This window comes from Mobula hypostoma, chromosome 5 (genome assembly GCF_963921235.1).
Source record: "Mobula hypostoma chromosome 5, sMobHyp1.1, whole genome shotgun sequence".
Taxonomy (NCBI): Eukaryota; Metazoa; Chordata; class Chondrichthyes; order Myliobatiformes; family Myliobatidae; genus Mobula; species Mobula hypostoma.
Genome location: NC_086101.1, coordinates 161,811,730 through 161,830,492, shown reverse-complemented (window position 1 = coordinate 161,830,492; position 18,763 = coordinate 161,811,730). Strand labels below are relative to the sequence as shown.

The 18,763-nt window shown below is 39.5% G+C and overlaps 1 protein-coding gene across 6 annotated transcripts in view; it reads left to right on the top strand.

Annotated features, from left to right (window-relative positions):
* Positions 1 to 14,219, top strand: part of LOC134347117 (ceramide transfer protein) — a 139,021-nt gene extending 124,802 nt beyond the window's left edge. For 4 of the 6 annotated variants that reach the window (XM_063049275.1, XM_063049273.1, XM_063049274.1 and 1 more), the window contains 7 exons: positions 1,978 to 2,073; positions 2,232 to 2,364; positions 5,425 to 5,495; positions 8,402 to 8,530; positions 9,261 to 9,390; positions 12,915 to 13,050; positions 13,933 to 14,219. In XM_063049275.1, the coding sequence (XP_062905345.1) occupies positions 1,978 to 2,073; positions 2,232 to 2,364; positions 5,425 to 5,495; positions 8,402 to 8,530; positions 9,261 to 9,390; positions 12,915 to 13,042 (687 nt within the window). In that variant the 3' untranslated portion in view covers positions 13,043 to 13,050; positions 13,933 to 14,219. The remainder of the gene's footprint in view (positions 1 to 1,977; positions 2,074 to 2,231; positions 2,365 to 5,424; positions 5,496 to 8,401; positions 8,531 to 9,260; positions 9,391 to 12,914; positions 13,051 to 13,932) is intronic. The other 2 variants (XM_063049276.1, XM_063049272.1) reach the window with 1 other exon arrangement.
* The last annotated feature ends 4,544 nt before the right edge of the window (positions 14,220 to 18,763 follow it).

Genomic DNA, 18,763 nt, shown 5'->3' with positions numbered 1-18,763 from the left:
TGGGAGCAGGTTCATGGGAGTAGTAAGTTTTAAGTTTGGCACAGACTAGATGGGCTGAAGGGCCTGTTTCTGTGTATTTTTCTATGATTCTATGACTCTAGAAGATGGTAGCAATCCATTGAAAGGTCTCGCTAGTCCCTCAAGCAGGGTACATGCTACTGGATTAAAGGTCATTTAATTTAATCTTGACTCTAAAGGCAGTGAGCAGTTTCTCCCACTGGAGTGAGAGTGAACTTTCTAGTACAACTACATTTCACATTTTCATAATTGTTTTCATGTAGGTAGAGTTATGTAGTCCTAAAGCAATGCAAATACAGAGATCTTAATTTTTCACAGAATAGCAGGTAATAAGTAGATATATGACAGGGTGGTCAGGTAGCAAATTCATAACAAAATTATCTTGAGTCCTTTCTGGAGACTTGGAAGAGAAAGTTCCAAGACAGTGCAATGTTATTCAAAGTAAAGCTGTGTGTGGATATTGAGAACTGAAGGTTGTGTGCAAAAGCATAAATTCAAGTCATTAGAGGTAAATAGGGGTGAGGATTTGAACTGTAGTTGATTGCTAGAGAAAACTAGAGCGTGAGGTTAGTAGATATAGTTTAGGCTGGAGAAATCTGAACATAGAATAGCAGCACATACAGGCCTTTTGACCTACAATGTCTTACCTGTGCCATCCAAACTTAAACATTGAAATCGAGCTTGCATGTACCACTTGTGCTAGCAGCTCATTCCACATGCTCATGACCCTCTGAGTAAAGAGGATTTCCCTCATGTTCCCCTCAAACTTTTTACCTTTCACCCTTAACCTCTAGTTGTAGTCCTGGATTGAAATTTATGGTAAAGCAGCTAGGATTGGAAATAGAGAAAAGTACACGAACGTAGGTGGTATAAATTTTAAGTTTGCAAATGCCACATAGATTGCCATTGTGGATATTGAGGGTAGTCTTCAGCACCTGACCACTATTGATTAGCTAGTACAGTAGACGGTGGTGGAGTTAATTCCTGGTGGAGAAGGCTGAGGGTGGTGTGAGTGAAAGGGTCTGTTTCTATACTCTGTGATTTAAACTTGTGTTGGGGTGGCAATGCTGATTCTGTGATTGGGGAGTTTGAAGGGTAAAGAGCAATAAACTTGGTTGCAGTCTTATGACGGGGGGAAGTGGAGGAGGAGAATAATGACCAATTCTATAGGAATAAAATATTTAGATCAAAGGATTCAAATTGTGAGTGATATGCTATGTTCCAGAACTGTAAAAGGGAAAGTATGAAGACTGGGCAACAATTGAGTATGGTGGTGGCTGAATATTACGTTGAGTAAATACTGAGACTTGAAGAATAATTAAGAGTGAATTGGTGATATGAACAATGCTTTACAAGCCATATTAAACAAATGTATGCTGCTTTATGCTAGAATATTGTGTACAAGATTAATCCGTTTAAGTAGTTACTTCAGAGAAATATTACACTAGTAACTGATTAGATGTGATACAGAATATTGCACTGTCGAAGTCTCAATACTAATATTTGGGGCTTTTCATCCTTGCATAAGGAGTTGGTCTTATTTGTGCAGACATCAGTTAAACTAGTAGGAATTTCATAAGTATGAAAGAGATCAACAATGAACTAAGTTATTTTTGTTTTTATTACATTTGAAAACTGGCATTTTAATGGGAAAGCAACTCAGACATAATTTGCCCTTTGAGTAATAAGCATTTGCAGTATGTTACAGACAAAGGAGTAAAAGCAAGTGGTATGTACTTGAGACCATCTGTTGACTTTCTGTTTGGAAATGGTAGAGAGTAATGAGGAAGCTGAAATTGATGCTGCATAAAAATCAGGCTTGTGACAACCTGCATGTTTGTGTCTCTGAAACTTCCTATGACCAAGGACCTCTGTCGGCCTGGTTTCCATCTGATAATTCTGTTTCTGCAAGAACATGGTTTAAGTATTGAAAATTCAAAGAAGTGTTTTTTTTGGCAGGTTGAAGAAATGGTGCAAAATCATATGCAGTACTCTCTGCAGGATGTAGGTGGAGATGCTAATTGGCAGTTGGTGGTAGAAGAGGGAGAAATGAAGGTGAGTAATATTTACATTATCATAATTTAAAATGCATTTGTTTGAAGAGTGGAATAGATTTTGATCTGGGCTAGATCCGGCCATTGTTGTCAACAGATGGACAGTTGAATCATATAAATAGCAGTGAACGTTATCCGTGCTGGTCCATTTTACCACAGGTGTACAGAAGAGAAGTAGAAGAGAATGGGATTGTCCTGGATCCTCTCAAAGCAACACACTCTGTTAAAGGTGTTACAGGTCACGAAGTTTGCCATTATTTCTGGAATGTTGATGTCCGCAATGATTGGGAAAGTAAGAATATTTTGCATTACTTTCAAATTTATTAAGGATGCCTGTATCATTGAGTTTATTGAATAGATCACCAGCAGATAACTGGTAATTTCCACCATGCGGTTTTACTCATCTAGGATTATTAGCTGTTCAAAATGCTGAATTTTAAATGTAAACATTTTTACACATTACCTGATCTGTTTGCTGTATTTAATTATTTTTAAGTCCATGGACTGTTCATTTCCTCCTTTCATTCCATCTGACCTGTTCATTCACATTCCTCATAGTGGTCTAACAAGTCCCCTTTTTCAGCAATTTGAAATGCAAAATAATTAAGCCTAAAATGAGAAAGATGAGTGTAAACGGACCAGATACATCTAAATCCTCTGCTTCACCAAAGTCTAGCCTTTCCTGCTGAACCCTGATTTTGACCTTTCTAATAGTAAGGCATTACGTAAATACCTTTCATAGTTTTATAAACACCTGAGTTACTATGGAAAAAGGATGTGTGTTTGATGGCCAAATGTGGTAGAAAGAATTCCTTGACTGTGTTGTTTTTAGTTGAGAGATGATTGTTGGTTCAGGCCCGAAGGAGTTCACTGCTCCCCACCACTCCCAAGTGACCTTGATACAACAAAGAACTTCCAAAGCAGTCAGATGTGCCTGCTCTTCTTGTCTGACAGGTAGCATTTCCAGTAATGAACTCTCCCTCAGTATTGTAATAAAATATCAAGCTAAAATTATGTTGTTTATTCTTGGAAAGGAGGTCAGGCTTACGCTATTGACCGTAAGGTGTGGATTACACTTTGCCCAGCCTGTTGCTTCCACTGTGGAGGAACTTCCTTCTGTTTGGGGGAATGTGGTGTGGGTAGATACATGCACACCCGCGCACACCTCCAATTTTAGATATTTATATAATTGGAGAATCATTTAGCGTGTGATCCTTGTAAAATTTAATGTGTATGTATGTATGTCCCCAAGGAAGACCTGCTAGGAGAATACTTCACACAGCAGGCAGGGGATGTGGAAGTGGGTGAGGCAGAACCAGAGGACCAGAGGCCATGGCAGGACAAGCCACTGCTCAGGATGTGCTAATCGCCGGATATCAGAGGAGGCTGACATAAGGAAGTCCAACCAGAGGCTGGAAATGGCAGAGCTGAGGGACAGCACAGAGGCGCTGCACAAGAGCAATAGAAGCAGGGGTCTATCTCACCAGACAAGACCCAAGATGCAGACTGTGCAAGGAATCCACTGAAACCATCTAGCCCATAGTAGCAGGGTGCAAGATGTAGGCAGGGATAGCATACACCGAACGGCACAACCAAGTTGCAGGAATTGTGTACAGGAACATCTGCTCTGAGTATGGATTGGAGACTCCCAGGTCCAAATAGGAAACACTGGAGAAGGTAGTGGAGAATGGAAGAGTTAAGGTCCTGTGGGACTTCCAAATACAGACTAATAAGCAGGTGCTGGCCAACCAACCAGACATAGTAACACTGGACAAGGAACAGAAGAAAGCAATAGCAATAGATATGGCAATCCTGAATCTTGGTAACATCAGGAAGAAAGAATATGAGAAGCTGGACAAATACCAGGGATTGAAAGACAGATAGAAAGGATGTGGAAGGTTAAATCCAGAGTAATCCCAGTGGTGATGGGAGCACTTGGAGCTGTGACACCTGGACTGGGAGAGTGGCTCCAGCAAATCCCGGGAACAACATCTGAGATCCTGATCCAGAAGAGTGGACTACCAGGAACAGCACGGATGCTGTGCCGAACCCACAAGCTCCCAGGCCTCTGGCAGAGGACCCGAGATTCAGAAAATACACATACACATCACCCAACACCCATAAGTGGTGAGAAAAAAATATGTATATGTGTTTGTATACATGTTGAGGACAGGAGATTCAGAAAATACACATACACATCACCTATAAAGGGTGAGAAAAAAATATGTATATGTGTTTGTATACCTGTTGAATTTTAAAAGGATCATGCACTCACTACCTGATCCTCAAATGATCATCAACAATGTGCTTTCAAAACAGTTGAAATCAAGTTCTAATTTAACTGTTTAAGTGAAGCAAGCCCAAGAATTTAACAATTGCATATTTGCTTGTAAAAATGACAAACTTATTGACTTATTTTTGAATGCAAAATCTGTTAGTTTGTTCTGTAGTTGCAATCCCACAATAAAGCTCAGTCTTGCAGAGCTTCACTGGTATTTACCAATCTAGGATCCTGTACTTCCTGTGTTAAACTGTGAGCCATTGATTTTGCATGCTTACAGATGTGCAGGCAGAAAGGTACATTTCATATGTTTGTTTTGATCTTTTAAATCTATTTTAAAAACCTAAAAGGTGCATTTAGCAGATTGCATTCATTTTTAAGTTTAAATGCAACTGGACGTTAGAAAACCACATTGCTTTTACAGCTAGGTGTGGTGTTTTGCCAGCTGCTACAGCTTTCTGGTGCACCAGTGGTGGGGGGAGGGTGGTGTTTCCATTGTCCTCAGGCCAAGTATCTAAAGACTTAAGCAAGGAAAGCTTGAAAATGGATAACTGCAGCTGACTACAGTATGTCTGGGCCAGCAAGATCTTGCCCATGGGTAACAAGTAGCTTTCGGTCTCTCTCTCACCCCTCTCAAAATGTTTAGTGTGTACTTTTTCTTTTGGCCTCTGTTTCAAGAATAAAATCATTTTTCAGGTGGGAAATGCAGATAGCAAATCAAATAACATTGGATAACTAGTTGAAATGAAACTGAGCATGATATAAAATTAAACATACATATTTCAATATAAAACATATTATCAGCCATGATAAGGGCAAAATATTACATTGAATGCAGTATTCTCAATACTTTCCTCTGCTCACAGGTGTGTTCACCAGTCCTTAACATTTTGCTTTCCATCTAAGTAAGAAAACCCTTTTTATTAAATTGTGCACCTTTATCTAACTTCAGAAGCAGATATTGAACTCTTGTTAAAACCTGTACAATCTAATCATATCTTGTACTTCATGTAATATGTATACCTTCATTTGTGTGAAGTGGTTGGATGATTTGTTAATTTCTACCCACAGCAACAATTGAAAACTTCCATGTAGTAGAAGTTCTATCAGATAATGCAATCATTATCTACCAGACTCACAAGGTATGTACTTTTTTTGCTTTTAAGCTACTAGTATCACAGGTAGTGACTGTGGAGAACAAATATCCTAAGTTTCTAGATGGTTTAGGTGCAAGTCATATTAATTCTTGGGCTTGCATGTTAACGTTTCCAGTAAAGGATATTAACCTGAGTTCATCCTCAGTGATGAAACTTCAGTTCACAATTGTTAAACATCAACAAGACACTATGGTAGACAAGTCTCCAGGCCCTAATGGGATCTATTCCAGGTTATTGTGAAAGGCAAGCTTTAGTCACGTGCAACGTCTCAGAAGACCAGTGACTAGCAAATGTTGTTCCTTTAGAAAGGGGAATAGGGACAGTCCAGCAAACTATAGGCAGGTGAGCATTCCGTCAGTGGTAGAGAAGCCATTGGAGAGGATTCTTGAAATAGGATTTACTTGCATTTAGAAATTAGGGAGAGTCAACACAGACTCTCACCTTACAACTGATTGAGATTTTTGAGTAGGTTACAAAATTGATTGAGGACAGAGTATTAGAAGTTATCTACATGGACTTTTGTAAGGCATTTGCCAAGATCCTTCATGGTAGCTTGATTCAGAAGAAAATGGCACATGGGATCCACAGATTCTTGTTAGATACGTTTCAAAATTGGCTTGGTCACAGAAGAGAGGGTAGTGGTAGAAGGGTTTTGTTCTGATTGGAGGTCTGCGACTAGCTGTGTTCTGCAGTGATCAAAGCTGCGATCTCTTGTTTGTTATGTGTACAAGTGGTTTGAATGAAAAGCTAGGTGGGATAATTTGAAAGTTTGCTGACAGTGAGAAAATTTGTCAAAGTATTACAGCAGCATATAGATCATGTGGGAAGTCAAATATAAGACGAGTGTGTACAGTAAGTGGCAGGATCCTTAAGTGCATTGAGATGTACCCAAGATTCTGCTGCAAGTCCATAGCTCCCTGAACTTGACAACACAAGTAGATAGGGTGGTAAAGGAGGAGTACAGCATGCTTGCCTTAATTGGAGTGTTGAGATTAGAAGAATGGAAATCATGTTGCAGCTGCATAAAGTTCTGGTAGGTTTGATTGGAGTATTGTCTCTAGTTTTGATTGCTCTATTACGGGAAGGATACTGAAGCTTTGAAGAGGGTCCAGAAAAGCTAATTAAGGTTCAATGTTCATTTTATTGTAAAATTATGGGTGTACAATGTAACTTTGATATTTGCCTTCTCGAGATAGCCACGAAATATACATGAAAAAGTAAAAGAAACAAAACTCGCAGACTCCAGAATCCCCCACCCCCTGCCTGCAGAAAAAGAATAGTGACAATAACAATCCCTGAACTCCTCCCCTGTGGGGGAAAAAACAGCCAATATAACAATCTCTGACCCCCCCCAGGAAAAAAACAGCAACAATAATAATCTTTGACCCCTTCCAGCAGAAAAAACAGCAATGATAATAATCCCTGACACCCCCGCCCCCCGGGCAGGATAAAACAGCAATAATAATCTCTGACCCCTTCCAGCAGAGAAAAACAGTAACAACAATCTCTGACCCCACCCCACAGGAAAAAAAACAACCATAACAATCTCCAAACCCTCTGCTGCAGAAAAAAAACACAGCAGTAGCAATCCCCAGCACCTCCCCTGCAGGAAAAGAAAACAAGGCAACAATAGCGACGCATCCCCCAACCCTTCCCACGCAGAGGGGAAAAAGCAGCGACCAACCCCCTCACTCAAAAAAGTTCAGTGGCGGTAGCATCAAAAACCCTCCACCCCCCACCCACACACAAAGAACCTACAGATCACCCACCCACCAATTGGGCATACGAAAGAAAATGCCAAAATGTGAAGGCGACCAATATAACATACAGTCCAATCACAGAAATCACAAAACATCGAACAATCCTTCCATGACTCAGAGCTCGCAGCTGGTCTGACCAGTGATCTGTGTTGGGAGCGATTGCTGACCCTCTGGCCCTGTTGGGAGTGATCGTTGATCAGGTCGAAATGCTATCGTCCTGACGACAGACCCAGGACACTGCCTCCGTCAGGAGCGCTCACTGACTGGGTCCAAATGCCTTCACCTCAATGCTTAAATCTTCCTTGCCGCTTCAAGATGGAGTCACTTATGACCCTGTGTCCTATCTTTGGTTTCTTCCATGAGTCAGCTTGTGTTCTGGGTCCTTTCCGGGTTCTCAGCTCTGATCTCCATGAGGCAGCTATCTGAACAGAGCACAGCACTGGAGCCTTCGATCAAGATCCAAACTGTGCACCACGGGCACCAACAGTTTCTGCAACACAAACAATACAAAAAGATCAAGCAGCAAGTGAAGAAATACTGAAGTAACTTAAAAGATTTGCTATCTGGAAGATGTTGCCCAAGGATTCATTGTTTGCTGGCGCCATCTGACTGAAAGTCAAGGATGTGGCCAGGATTAGAGAGTATTACCTATCAGGAGAAGGTGGACGAAACTTGGATTGTTTCCACATTGTCTCTGAGGGGCAACCTGATGAATTATCATAAATGCAGTTGCTATAGATATTTGGAGGTTTTATTTTTCTCCCCAAGGTGGAAATGTCATATTCTAGGGGTCATAGCTTTAAATGAGAGTGGAAAGTTTAAAGGAGATGTGCAGGATAAGTTTTTGACACAGTGGTCAATGCCTGGGCAGACTGCCTGTGGTGGAATTGGAAGCACATACAATATTGTCATTTGGAAAGGCACTATCAGCATGCACGGAATGGAGAGATATGGAGATTGTGCTGGCAGATGGGAGTAAATTTAATTTGACTTCCTGCTTGCCATGGACATGGTAGGTAGAAGGGCCTGTTCCTGAGCTATATTAATGTTCTATGTAAATAAATATCAATATCATGATGAGGACTTTATGGTTTGACATGCTGATAGATAGTTTTGTTTTCTTTTGTCCAGAGGGTTTGGCCGGCCTCGCAAAGGGATGTACTTTATTTGTCTGCAATTCGAAAGGTTCCAGATACCAATGAGAATGATCCAGATACGTGGCTTGTTTGTAACTTTTCTGTGGAACATGACAATGCACCTGTAAGTGGCTGCTTTCATTTTTAAAAATATTACTATAGTTGAAAATAATAAAACAAATAAAGGAACTTTGTAACCTATAATCTGGTTTGGGTGCTAAAATGGATAAATATTCTAATTTGCTAACTGTCAGCTTAGTCAGTGGCAGACTTCCCACCCTGCAAAAACTCATTTCAGGGAGGTAGCACCATCAATTAGCGGGAGACTCCCGGAACTTCCGGGAGAGGTGGGATGTCTGCAATAGAGTAGCTCCTTAGCAGCTTGCCAGCTAGTTTAAATAACGTTAGCTATGCTAATAAACGAACAACACCTGTTAAACTCACCTCATCATATCCTTTACAGTCTTAACCCACCATGGGCAATAGAAAAGTCACTGTTGCAAACAGTGCAGCGAGCAACACTGTCATTATTTTTGACCCCTATTAGGCAGGGGTACACTTTAGTGTAGTCTTGGTTGAAGTACGTTTTGTATTTTCTCTTTTTGGAACACTCTACCATGGTGGGCGTGCAGGGTCTTGCTCTCTGTCGCTCAAAAGAATTGATTTCCGGGGTATTGTATATAATTTGCGGGCATAGGGAGCCACTATCAACATGCGGGAGACTCCCGGAACTTCCGGGAAAGGTGGGATGTCTGCATTGAAGTAGTTGCTGAATGTACTATTTAGTAACTTGGTTCCGATTTATGCACATTTGAACTTCAATATGGTTATGTGTTTCTGCACCTATTTAACAGCAGAATAATAGATGTGTACGTGCCAAAATAAACATTGCCATGATCTGCCAAACACTAGTAAGCCCTCCAGAAGGTAACCAAGCAATCAGTCGAGACAACATTCTGTGCAAGATTACTTATGTAGCCAATGGTAAGTTTAATTTCTTTTTAAATCTGAAATTTATAGCTAAATATTCTGTGGAGTGCAGCTGCTTCTACATACCAGACTCTGAAGGTGGAAAATCTCAAAGGGCATTTTGTGTTTCCCTATTAGATCATTTCTCAGCAAACTAATACAGTCAGTCTGTAATAATGTAGTTCTAGGGCCATTATGTATCATCTTGGCTGTGATGTCCAAAAATTCCACGCACATAACTCCAGATGAGTTTTTAGGAACCCTCAGTCTAACTGCCCATCACATTCTCACTTTTTGTTTTAACCTTTTAAAACATTACATTAGCCACCTTGATTTTGTTTTTGTCTGTAAACTAGCTTTTAGTATTGTGTGTATGTAGAAACTATCATCTCATTTACTGACCTTTAAATTGAGGAAATACTTTAGTTGGTCCTCCTGGGGTCCAAATACCAGACAGACCTCCTGTTTCCCACACTAGTTCCACGTTCTTATTTTCTTGTGCATTTTGCATTTTTATTCATTCAGCTTCACGGTTTCCTGTTTCTTGGAGATGGCAATCATCTGCAAGCTTGATTGTCTAATTCTTGGTTCCTTCATTGTGCTCCTGAAGTTGAAAACAATGTAATGTGTTATGGTCCAACACCACTTCTAACAACCCGCCAATCAGAGATCGTAAGACCATGGATCGATCACAAGACATGGGAGCAGAACGAGGCCATTCGGCCCGTTGAGTCTGCTCCACCATTCCATCATGGCTGACCCCGGATCCCCCTCAACCCCATACATCTGCCTTCTTGCCATATCCTTTGATGCCCTGTTGATCAGGAAATGATCAACTTCCACCTTAAATATACCTCCACCACAGTGGCAGAGCATTCCACAAATTCAATACTTTCCAGCTAAAAAGAAAAATTCCTCCTTGCCTCTGTTCTAAAAGGTCGCCCCTCAATTTTGGGGCTGTACCCTCTAATTCTGGTTACCTCCACCATAGGAAACATCCTCTCCACATCCACCCAATCTAGTCCTTTCAATATTCGGTAGGTTTCAATGAGATTCCCCCCCCCCCGCATTCTTCTAAATTCCAGTGAGTACAGGCCCAAAATTGCTAAACACTCCTCATATGTTAACTCCTTTGTTCTTGGAATCATCCTCGTGAACCCCCTGTAGACTCTCCCTAGAGATATGAGGCCCAGAACTGTTGACAATACTCCAAGTGGGGCCTGCCTAGTGTCTTATAAAGGCTCAGCATTATCTCCTTGCTTTTATATTCTATTCCCCTTGAAATAAATGCCAATATTGCATTTGCCCTCTTTACCACAGACTCAACCTGTAACTTAACCTTCTGGGAGCCTTGGACTAAAACTCCTAAGTCCCTCTACACCTCTGATGTTTGAACCTTCCCTCCATTTAGATAAAACTCCACATTATTGTTCCTTTTACCAAAATACATTATCATGTATTACCCAATACTATATTCCATCTACCACTTTTTTGCCCATTCTTCCAATTTGTCTAAGTCCTGCTGCAATCGCATTGTTTCTTCAGCACTACCTACCTCTCCACCTATCTTTGTATCATCTGCAAACTTTGTCACAAAACCATCAATTCTATTATCCAAGTCATTGACAAACAATGTGAAAAGTCGCAGTCCCAATACTGTCCCCTGAGGAGCACCACTAGTCACTGGCAGCCAACCAGAAAAGACCCCTTTTATTCCCACTTGTTGCCTCCTGCCTGTCAGCCATTCCTCTATCCATGCCAATATCTTTCCTGTAAGAGCATAGGATTTTATCTTGTTAAGTAGCCTCATGTGTGGCACCTTATCAAATGCCTTCTGAAAATCCAAATAAATGACATCCACTGCCTCTCCTTTGTCCACCTTGCTTGTTATTTCCTCGAAGAACTGTAACAGATTTGTCATGCAAGATTTCCCTTTACAGAAACCATGCTGACTTTGACTTACTTTGTCATTAGTCACCAAGTTGCCCTTAATAATAGACTCCAACACTTTCCCAACCACTGGGGTTAGGCTAACTGGCCTATAAATTATTTTCCCTTCCTCCCTTAAAGAGTAGAGTGACGTGCAATCTTCCAGTCCTCCAGCATCATGCCAGAGTTAAGTGATTCTTGAAAGATCATGACCAATGTATCTGTTATCTCTTCAGCAATTTTTCTCAGGGCTCTGCAATGTAGACAATCTGGCCCAGGTGACTTTTCCACCTTAAAATCTTTGAGCTTGCCTTGTATTTTTCCCTTTGTAATAGCAATGGCATTTAGTTCTGTCCCTGACACTCATGGACTTCTAGCACACTGCTAGTGTCTTCCATAGTGAAGACAGTTGCAAAATACCCATTAAGTTCATATGCCATTTCTTGGTCCCCCATTACTACCAACATCATTTTCCAGTGGTCCAATATCAACTCTCACCTCCCTTTACTCTTTATATAACCGGAAATATTTTTGGTATCCTGCTTTATATTATTGGCTAGTTTGCCCACATATTTCATCTTTTCTGTTCTTATAACCTTTTTAGGTGCCTTTTGTTGGATTTTAAAAGTTTCCAAATCATCTAACTTCCCACTCACTTTTGCTACCTTATATGCTCTTTCCTTGGCTTTTATGCAGTCCTTACCTTCCCTTGTCAGCCACGGTTGCCTACACCTGCCATTTGAGATCATGCCCTTTATCCTTGAACTTCCCAACTAATTACCAACCCACCTTACAACTTTGCATCCAGTATTACTACTTTCCTTCTAACTCATTGGCAAAACCTTATCAAATGTTCTCCATAAAAGTAAACATCAACAATCATGAACATTTCTCTCTTTATTATATTAGTGGCATTTTCCATGCAATTTAACTAGATTTATTTTGATGTAATATGCATTGCTTAAGTCGACACTTTTTAATTAGCACTTATTATCCTTGATAAATTTCCACAATTTTCCAGGGCCGAAGCTAGGTTTTTTTGTCATCTGCTTGTTTTCTTAAGTAACAGAGTGACTCTTCGCAATTTTCTAATCAGTTGGTGCAATACCCAATTTTCTAACCTGTTGGTGCAACAAAGTGTTACTGTGTTCAGTCATTATGGAGCGCATATGGGGACATGAGCTGTCCAGAGCTTCCACCCAGCAGCAGAATTAATTTATAGTGCTGCACTTGGGAAACTATAGAGTTTTCTAATGAGCCCGAGAATTGGCAGCTATTGGAGTTAGGGCGCTACCAAACCGTTGTCACAAGTGGCACAATCACAATTCAGAGTCTTAATCGTTCATAGTTAGCAGAACTACACCATCAAGATACAGGGAAGCGAATGCTGCTCTGAATTAACAATGAGATTAATGGCAGTCACTCAGTGTCTAAGAGTACCTTGCTACTTGACCAAGGATGCTGTGAAGTTCGAGTCATTTTCCAAAGTTTGCTCACGAACAGTATTTTAATGTCTGTTTCCCCAGTAAATGTAATTGAATAATGTGATGTCAGAGAAAACTTCTCACTTGTCCTGCTGCAAGGGTTCAAAATATAATTTCTGTTCTTAGTAAACCCTGGAGGATGGGCCCCAGCTTCAGTACTTCGGGCTGTTGCAAAACGTGAATATCCCAAATTCCTCAAACGTTTCACATCATATGTGCAGGAGAAGACTTCAGGCAAAGACATTCTTTTCTAGTCTCCAAGGTACAAAATAGTATTAACCCTTTATTTTTATAGAAGAGTCATTAAAACTGATGCCTAGTGTTTTCTGGATGTATTGTGTGCATTTGAAGGCAAATACTTTGATATCTTGATAGCTGTTTGAGTTTTGAAATTTGAAATTGATATTGCTTGTGTGATTGTTGGGGTGATTGGATTATTTCAGGTACTAACAGAAACTCTCTACGTCTTAAGATTAAAAATAGTTCTTGCTGCCTGTTGCTTCTCCATGAATTGTGAATAATCCCATATGGTCAAACTTCCAAGAGGGAAAAGTAAATTACTGCTTCAACCTCTCCTCTTAAGATTTTATTGTAGTGCTGATGTAAGTATAATATATTGTCAATACACAAATTCGAGGCTCTCAGCCTTGTAGTCAAGAAGTAAAATTTGTGCTGAACACTAGTTTCGGTACTAGCCATTTGTAACACCATGGATACAGTCCTAATCACATTACGTAAATATAGCTGAAGAGATACATTGTCAGGAGGTCCAATTGCTTTGTATAGAAAGGGAAATGAAATATTGTCTCTGTTTGCTCAGGGAAAAAAAATCAGAATAATTCTAATTGTTATGTGCAACAGCAAACATGTATTGATACTAAAACAAATTGTTGGAAGTACTCATCAGATCAGGTCGCATCTGCACCAGGCAATGGAGTTAACATTTCAGGTAGTATTGATACTCTCTTTACAGGCTACCTTGAGCTACGTTGCAGAGAATAATTAGAGGAGCATTCTTGTAATAAATTTCAAAATGTTGCAGGAAAAATACCTTATTTGCATCGCTTGTTCATGTACATTGGTGTCTAAATGTGGTCCTTATGAAACTGTCTTAAAATGCAAATGTGCTGTCTTCTTTCTTTAGCATTCACCATGGATGTGCTGCTGTTCCAACCATGATGATCAACAAATAGTCACGAAGGTATCTCTGACGCTCGGGGATTGCGTGACTCCAAACTGGCACGATGGATTTCTAACGCAAGGCCAGTCCCAGTTCTCAGCCTGCACCCAGCTGCTATCGGCTGCTACATTGCATTTGTGGCTGACTGTTCAACACTGTCTGTGCTCTGTTGCATTTTGGTACTTCAGTGTGTAATTCATTTCTATGTACTGCTCATACAGCCGTTTACAATTTGACCCAGCGTTTTTTTTTACAGAAGCAATCATACTTTGGATCGAAAACAATAGGTTGATGGCTTTAATTGTTTAAAAAGAATAGCATGCTTGTTAATGTAGGCCTGCATAATCATGGCCAAAGTTTCAACTTTCTTTTTGCAGCAAACAGCCTAATTTGTGTTCTTAAATTTACAAATGTTAACCATCTTTGGGGTCTACAGTGGGATGTATTTTCTTTAAGTCTTACTCATGTGTGATTAATCAGCACACTATAATCACTGACCTCATCACATTCTCTTATTGGTCATTTCTAACACCAGTGTCCTGTTTTTCCCCCTTTGAGACTAATCTCTGTAAAACAGGTTCAGGGCTGACTTTGTCCTTTGACCTCTGGCATTTGCCCCTTCTTTCTTACTGTCTCCTATGAAGAACAAGTAGTTTTGATGGAGATTTTGAAAAGCTTTATTTCTGTTTTGTTTACAACTTTCTACTACATTTTTTAGTTTGTATATTTGTTACAAATATTTTTGTGTTGTAATTGAAAGTTCTGAATTCTTTAAGATGATGGTATGGGCTGAAAGGGTACCAGTACTTGAAACATGTCAAACAGGATTTTTTCCATTTTGAAATAGATTAATGTTCTGGTTATTACCAGTGAAGGCATATCGTTAAAGAAGGAGTGACTGTTTTAATCAATATTTGGTGCAAGAAGGATGTATTTTTGTGAGTAAAGTACGCTGGCTAAATATAGTTGATAGACAAAGCCCGATGCATAAATATTTAATGCACCCATTACAAAAAATGTACATCTTGCTGTTCAGTAATGCTATTGTGCAAAATCATTTCTGAATTGAATTAATTATCTGATCGGCAGATCCAGCCAGCTGTATTTCAAAGATGGCCAGACATGCTCTTCAAATGTTATAGCTATTTGCAATTGATGTGTCTGAAGAATTTTGGTTCCCTGGAAATTCTATGCAGTGAGACCTTTTTTCCCTTCCACTTGATTTCAAAGCTGTACTTGATATGTTTGCAACTGCATGCAGCTTTTGGTTCTCATTGCTGGAATATAGAAATATTTGGTCTTGAGTCATGCACCTATAATATTTCTCTCCTATTTTGCAACTTGGCTTTTTTTTTATATAACATCTAAAGTTTAAATCTACAACAAACTTTTGTATGGTGAACAACTGTTGTTTGTGATCAGCATACAGGGCTTTATTTTTGCAGCATATTACTCAGTACATCGTATCCAAAACAAAGAGCTATAATTGTGAAAGTGCCTAAATTTGAGGATTGGTTATTTAGTCAATAGACTGTCCTAATAGATTCTGAAAGCAGTCTATTCCATGATGGGTACTATGTATTGAGAATTGATCTAGAACATTTTATTTAATTGAGCCTGAACTTCCAGGCTTTGACTAAAGGCAATCCAAGTGTTTGTAGCAACTTGCTGATCAGTTCCATCATTCAGCGGACATTTATAATCTCCATGTATTAAATAATCATGTAAATAGCTATAAATCAACAAGAGGAGATGTTTGCTTAACTAAATACAGATGATTCTGTCAACTAGACAAAATAAATCAATCTCTTGCTAGTGTACAAATGAAATAGATTTCCAGATATGGTTCATTTTGCCATTGAGTGAACTTGTAGCTCTTGTTAATCAGGAGCAACATACTATAAAGGGTACTTTGGACTCTTGCTTATTCCAATTCTATTTTAGCTGGCAAAATATATTCTGCTTATTGAAAAAATGAAGGCACTTCACTCAATACTAATAATAATTTAGGTGCGACTACACAGAGCCCTTCGTGCCAGCTTTTTCCATCCCATACCATGGGCACTCTACCAAGCTGCTAGCTCATTGGTTTTTTTTTTGCATGTACAAATTGATCGCATGATTTTCAAACCAGCGTAATTGTTCTTTTGACCTGGAATAACTACCCTACACAATCTTATGCCAAGTTAATATTCCAAATTGTGTATGAAATAACTGTGATTGGAAGTATAGTGGTGCCATGTAGTACATGTTCAATGGCCAACATTGTCAAATGCTCTCAGAGCTGTTTTTCCTCTCCCTATTCCACCCAAAGGTGTTTTCATTGGGTGGACTACAATAACTGAAGTTGAGCATTGCAGAATCACATACTGTAACCTAAACAATAGACCTGAATAATAATGGTAACGCTGGGAGATAAGTTGTTGCATAGTATTAATTTAAAATGTTTATTTCAAATAATGGGGTTTACATTTTGGAAAATGTCCTTACACTAGCTAGCTCTGGAACTTCTCTTAAAATAATAATGGTTCAAGCATTAGTGTTGTTGAGTTAAATAAACTGGTCACTGCTGATGAGAGTACCCTTTGTAAACATTTGGCCCATCTTTCTTACAAAATTCATTTCACCTATTTTTTAAACTAGAAATATGGGCATTGATGTCAATTGCACAAATGAACCATACACTGGATTTAAAGTAGACAAAGTGTAACAGGTTGCAGAACCTGATGTAGATAAAACCACTGTTAATTTCAGTCGCGCATTAGAATCACATGCATTCAATACAGTTTTTTTCATAGGTTTTCTTGGGAACTTAGGGTTCGGGCAAGAGTACATTTTGATTGAACATCCCAAATGAAAACAGTTATATACCTGACTAACTTATCAGTGGAACTTTAACAACAGGTGGCAGGTTGAAAACCTGCAACTTGATTGATTTAAGCTAACTTTTAATAAATTGGGAAGTTTACGTGTATAGAACTTGATATTGTTAGTCGCATTTGCACTAAGTGTGATATAATTTTGAAATTCTGGTATAAAGTGATTACACTAAAGAGACAGTTGTAAAGTATTGAAACTTTGGAATGTAAAACAGCTCATTTGCAGGTTAAAATATGGACTTCTATTTCAAAATATATTGTGTGTAGAACGTGCTGAGAGAGATTTGTTTTTATGAAAGCTTTATATCCTGATTTAGCTTTGTGTACAATAAAACACTGGTTAATGTCTGTGATACTGAACTGTAAAAGTTTTTTCAATCAGCAATGTGTAAAGATCAGTTTATAAAGTTTAGTTCCTCCATGTTATTACAAATTAAAATCCAGTATTTAAAAAAAGTGAGAAGTATTAAAATATTATAGAAGATCTTGACTGTGTGTTCTGTTAAAATGTCCTACTTTATTGGTAAAATTGTCACAGAGCTTTAATTATATTCAGTGTTTTGCTGTTTTCTTTAATGCTTCTTCATAGGCAAAGACAAAATTATTATTGGATATTGAGAGTCTGTAGCAATTAAGGCATCAAAAGGTATTGCAAGTGCTTTCCATGAACTTGAAGTACTCTGAAATATAGGGGGAAGAGATTGCAGTTGCTCAGTGCTGGAGGGAAATAAAATCAATATTACGGATTGAGACATCATCTGGAATGATACATGAAAGGTCTCAACCCAAAAATGCTGCATTTCCGTCCACAGATGCTGCTGGAACTGCTGAGTTCCACCAGTATTATTCCCAGTATCCCTTTAGGCTTATTTGTATTCAGTGGCCAACAAATAATTGCCGCCTAGAGCTGACTCCATGAGTATAGTGCAGTGAGGCAGCAAGGCCACCCACAACGTGGTTTATAGTATGGATAGTGCTTAGTGAAATGACCTAGTGAAATGATGCTAACAAACACTGGTAATTTCACTGAAATTTCTGTGCAAAACAGCAATACGGCTCCCATCAATTCATTGCCATCACCTCAGGGGGTCTATTTGCATCAAAGATGTCTTGTTACCACTCTGGATTTGTGGAAGGTGAGACCAGTGTGAAATCTACAGGTGGGTAAGAATTGTATGACCTTAGTTTAAGGTTGTCCACTTCTTCAGCTTATGTAGGATTCAACATGTTCCCAACCACAAATTCAAGGTTCTCAGTTACAACCTCATCTTCTATTTGTGGACTGGAGATTTCATTTGGTGTTTTGCGATGTTTTATGAGGTGATATGACTATATCCTTGGCCAGCTGGTGGTGTAGTGGCATCAGCGCCGACTTCGGAGCGAAGGCTCCCGAGTTCGAATCCAGCCGGATCCCTTGCACACTTTCCATCCGTGCTGGGTTGAATGTCAAGCTAGCAACTCGGCCTCGTCAAAATAAGAAAGCCTGTTTTGAAAGAAACACCGTCATGACAGCGTCCCGATGACTCCACTCGGAGTTAAGGGCTTTCTTCTTCTTCATGACTATATCCTCAGTTCTGTCTACAAGTCAAATCTGTATCTCTTCCAGTGATAAGAGCTCAGAATAGAGTAAACACAAAATAATCTGCAGATGCTGGGGCCAAAGCAACACTCACAACACGCTGGAGGAACTCAGCAGTTCGGACAGCTAATCGTTTCCACGGATGCTGCCTGACCTGCTGAGTTCCTCCAGCGTGTTGTCAGAATAGAATATCATTTTTTGGGAAACAAGCAAAAAGAGACCTGTTCAGAGTAAATAACTGGGAATAACACAGACCCCATTGCTGGAGATCTTGGCCTGGGTGAAGATGGTGGCATATTAGTTCTTCACCCAGTGAATATGGATGATCATGCAGACA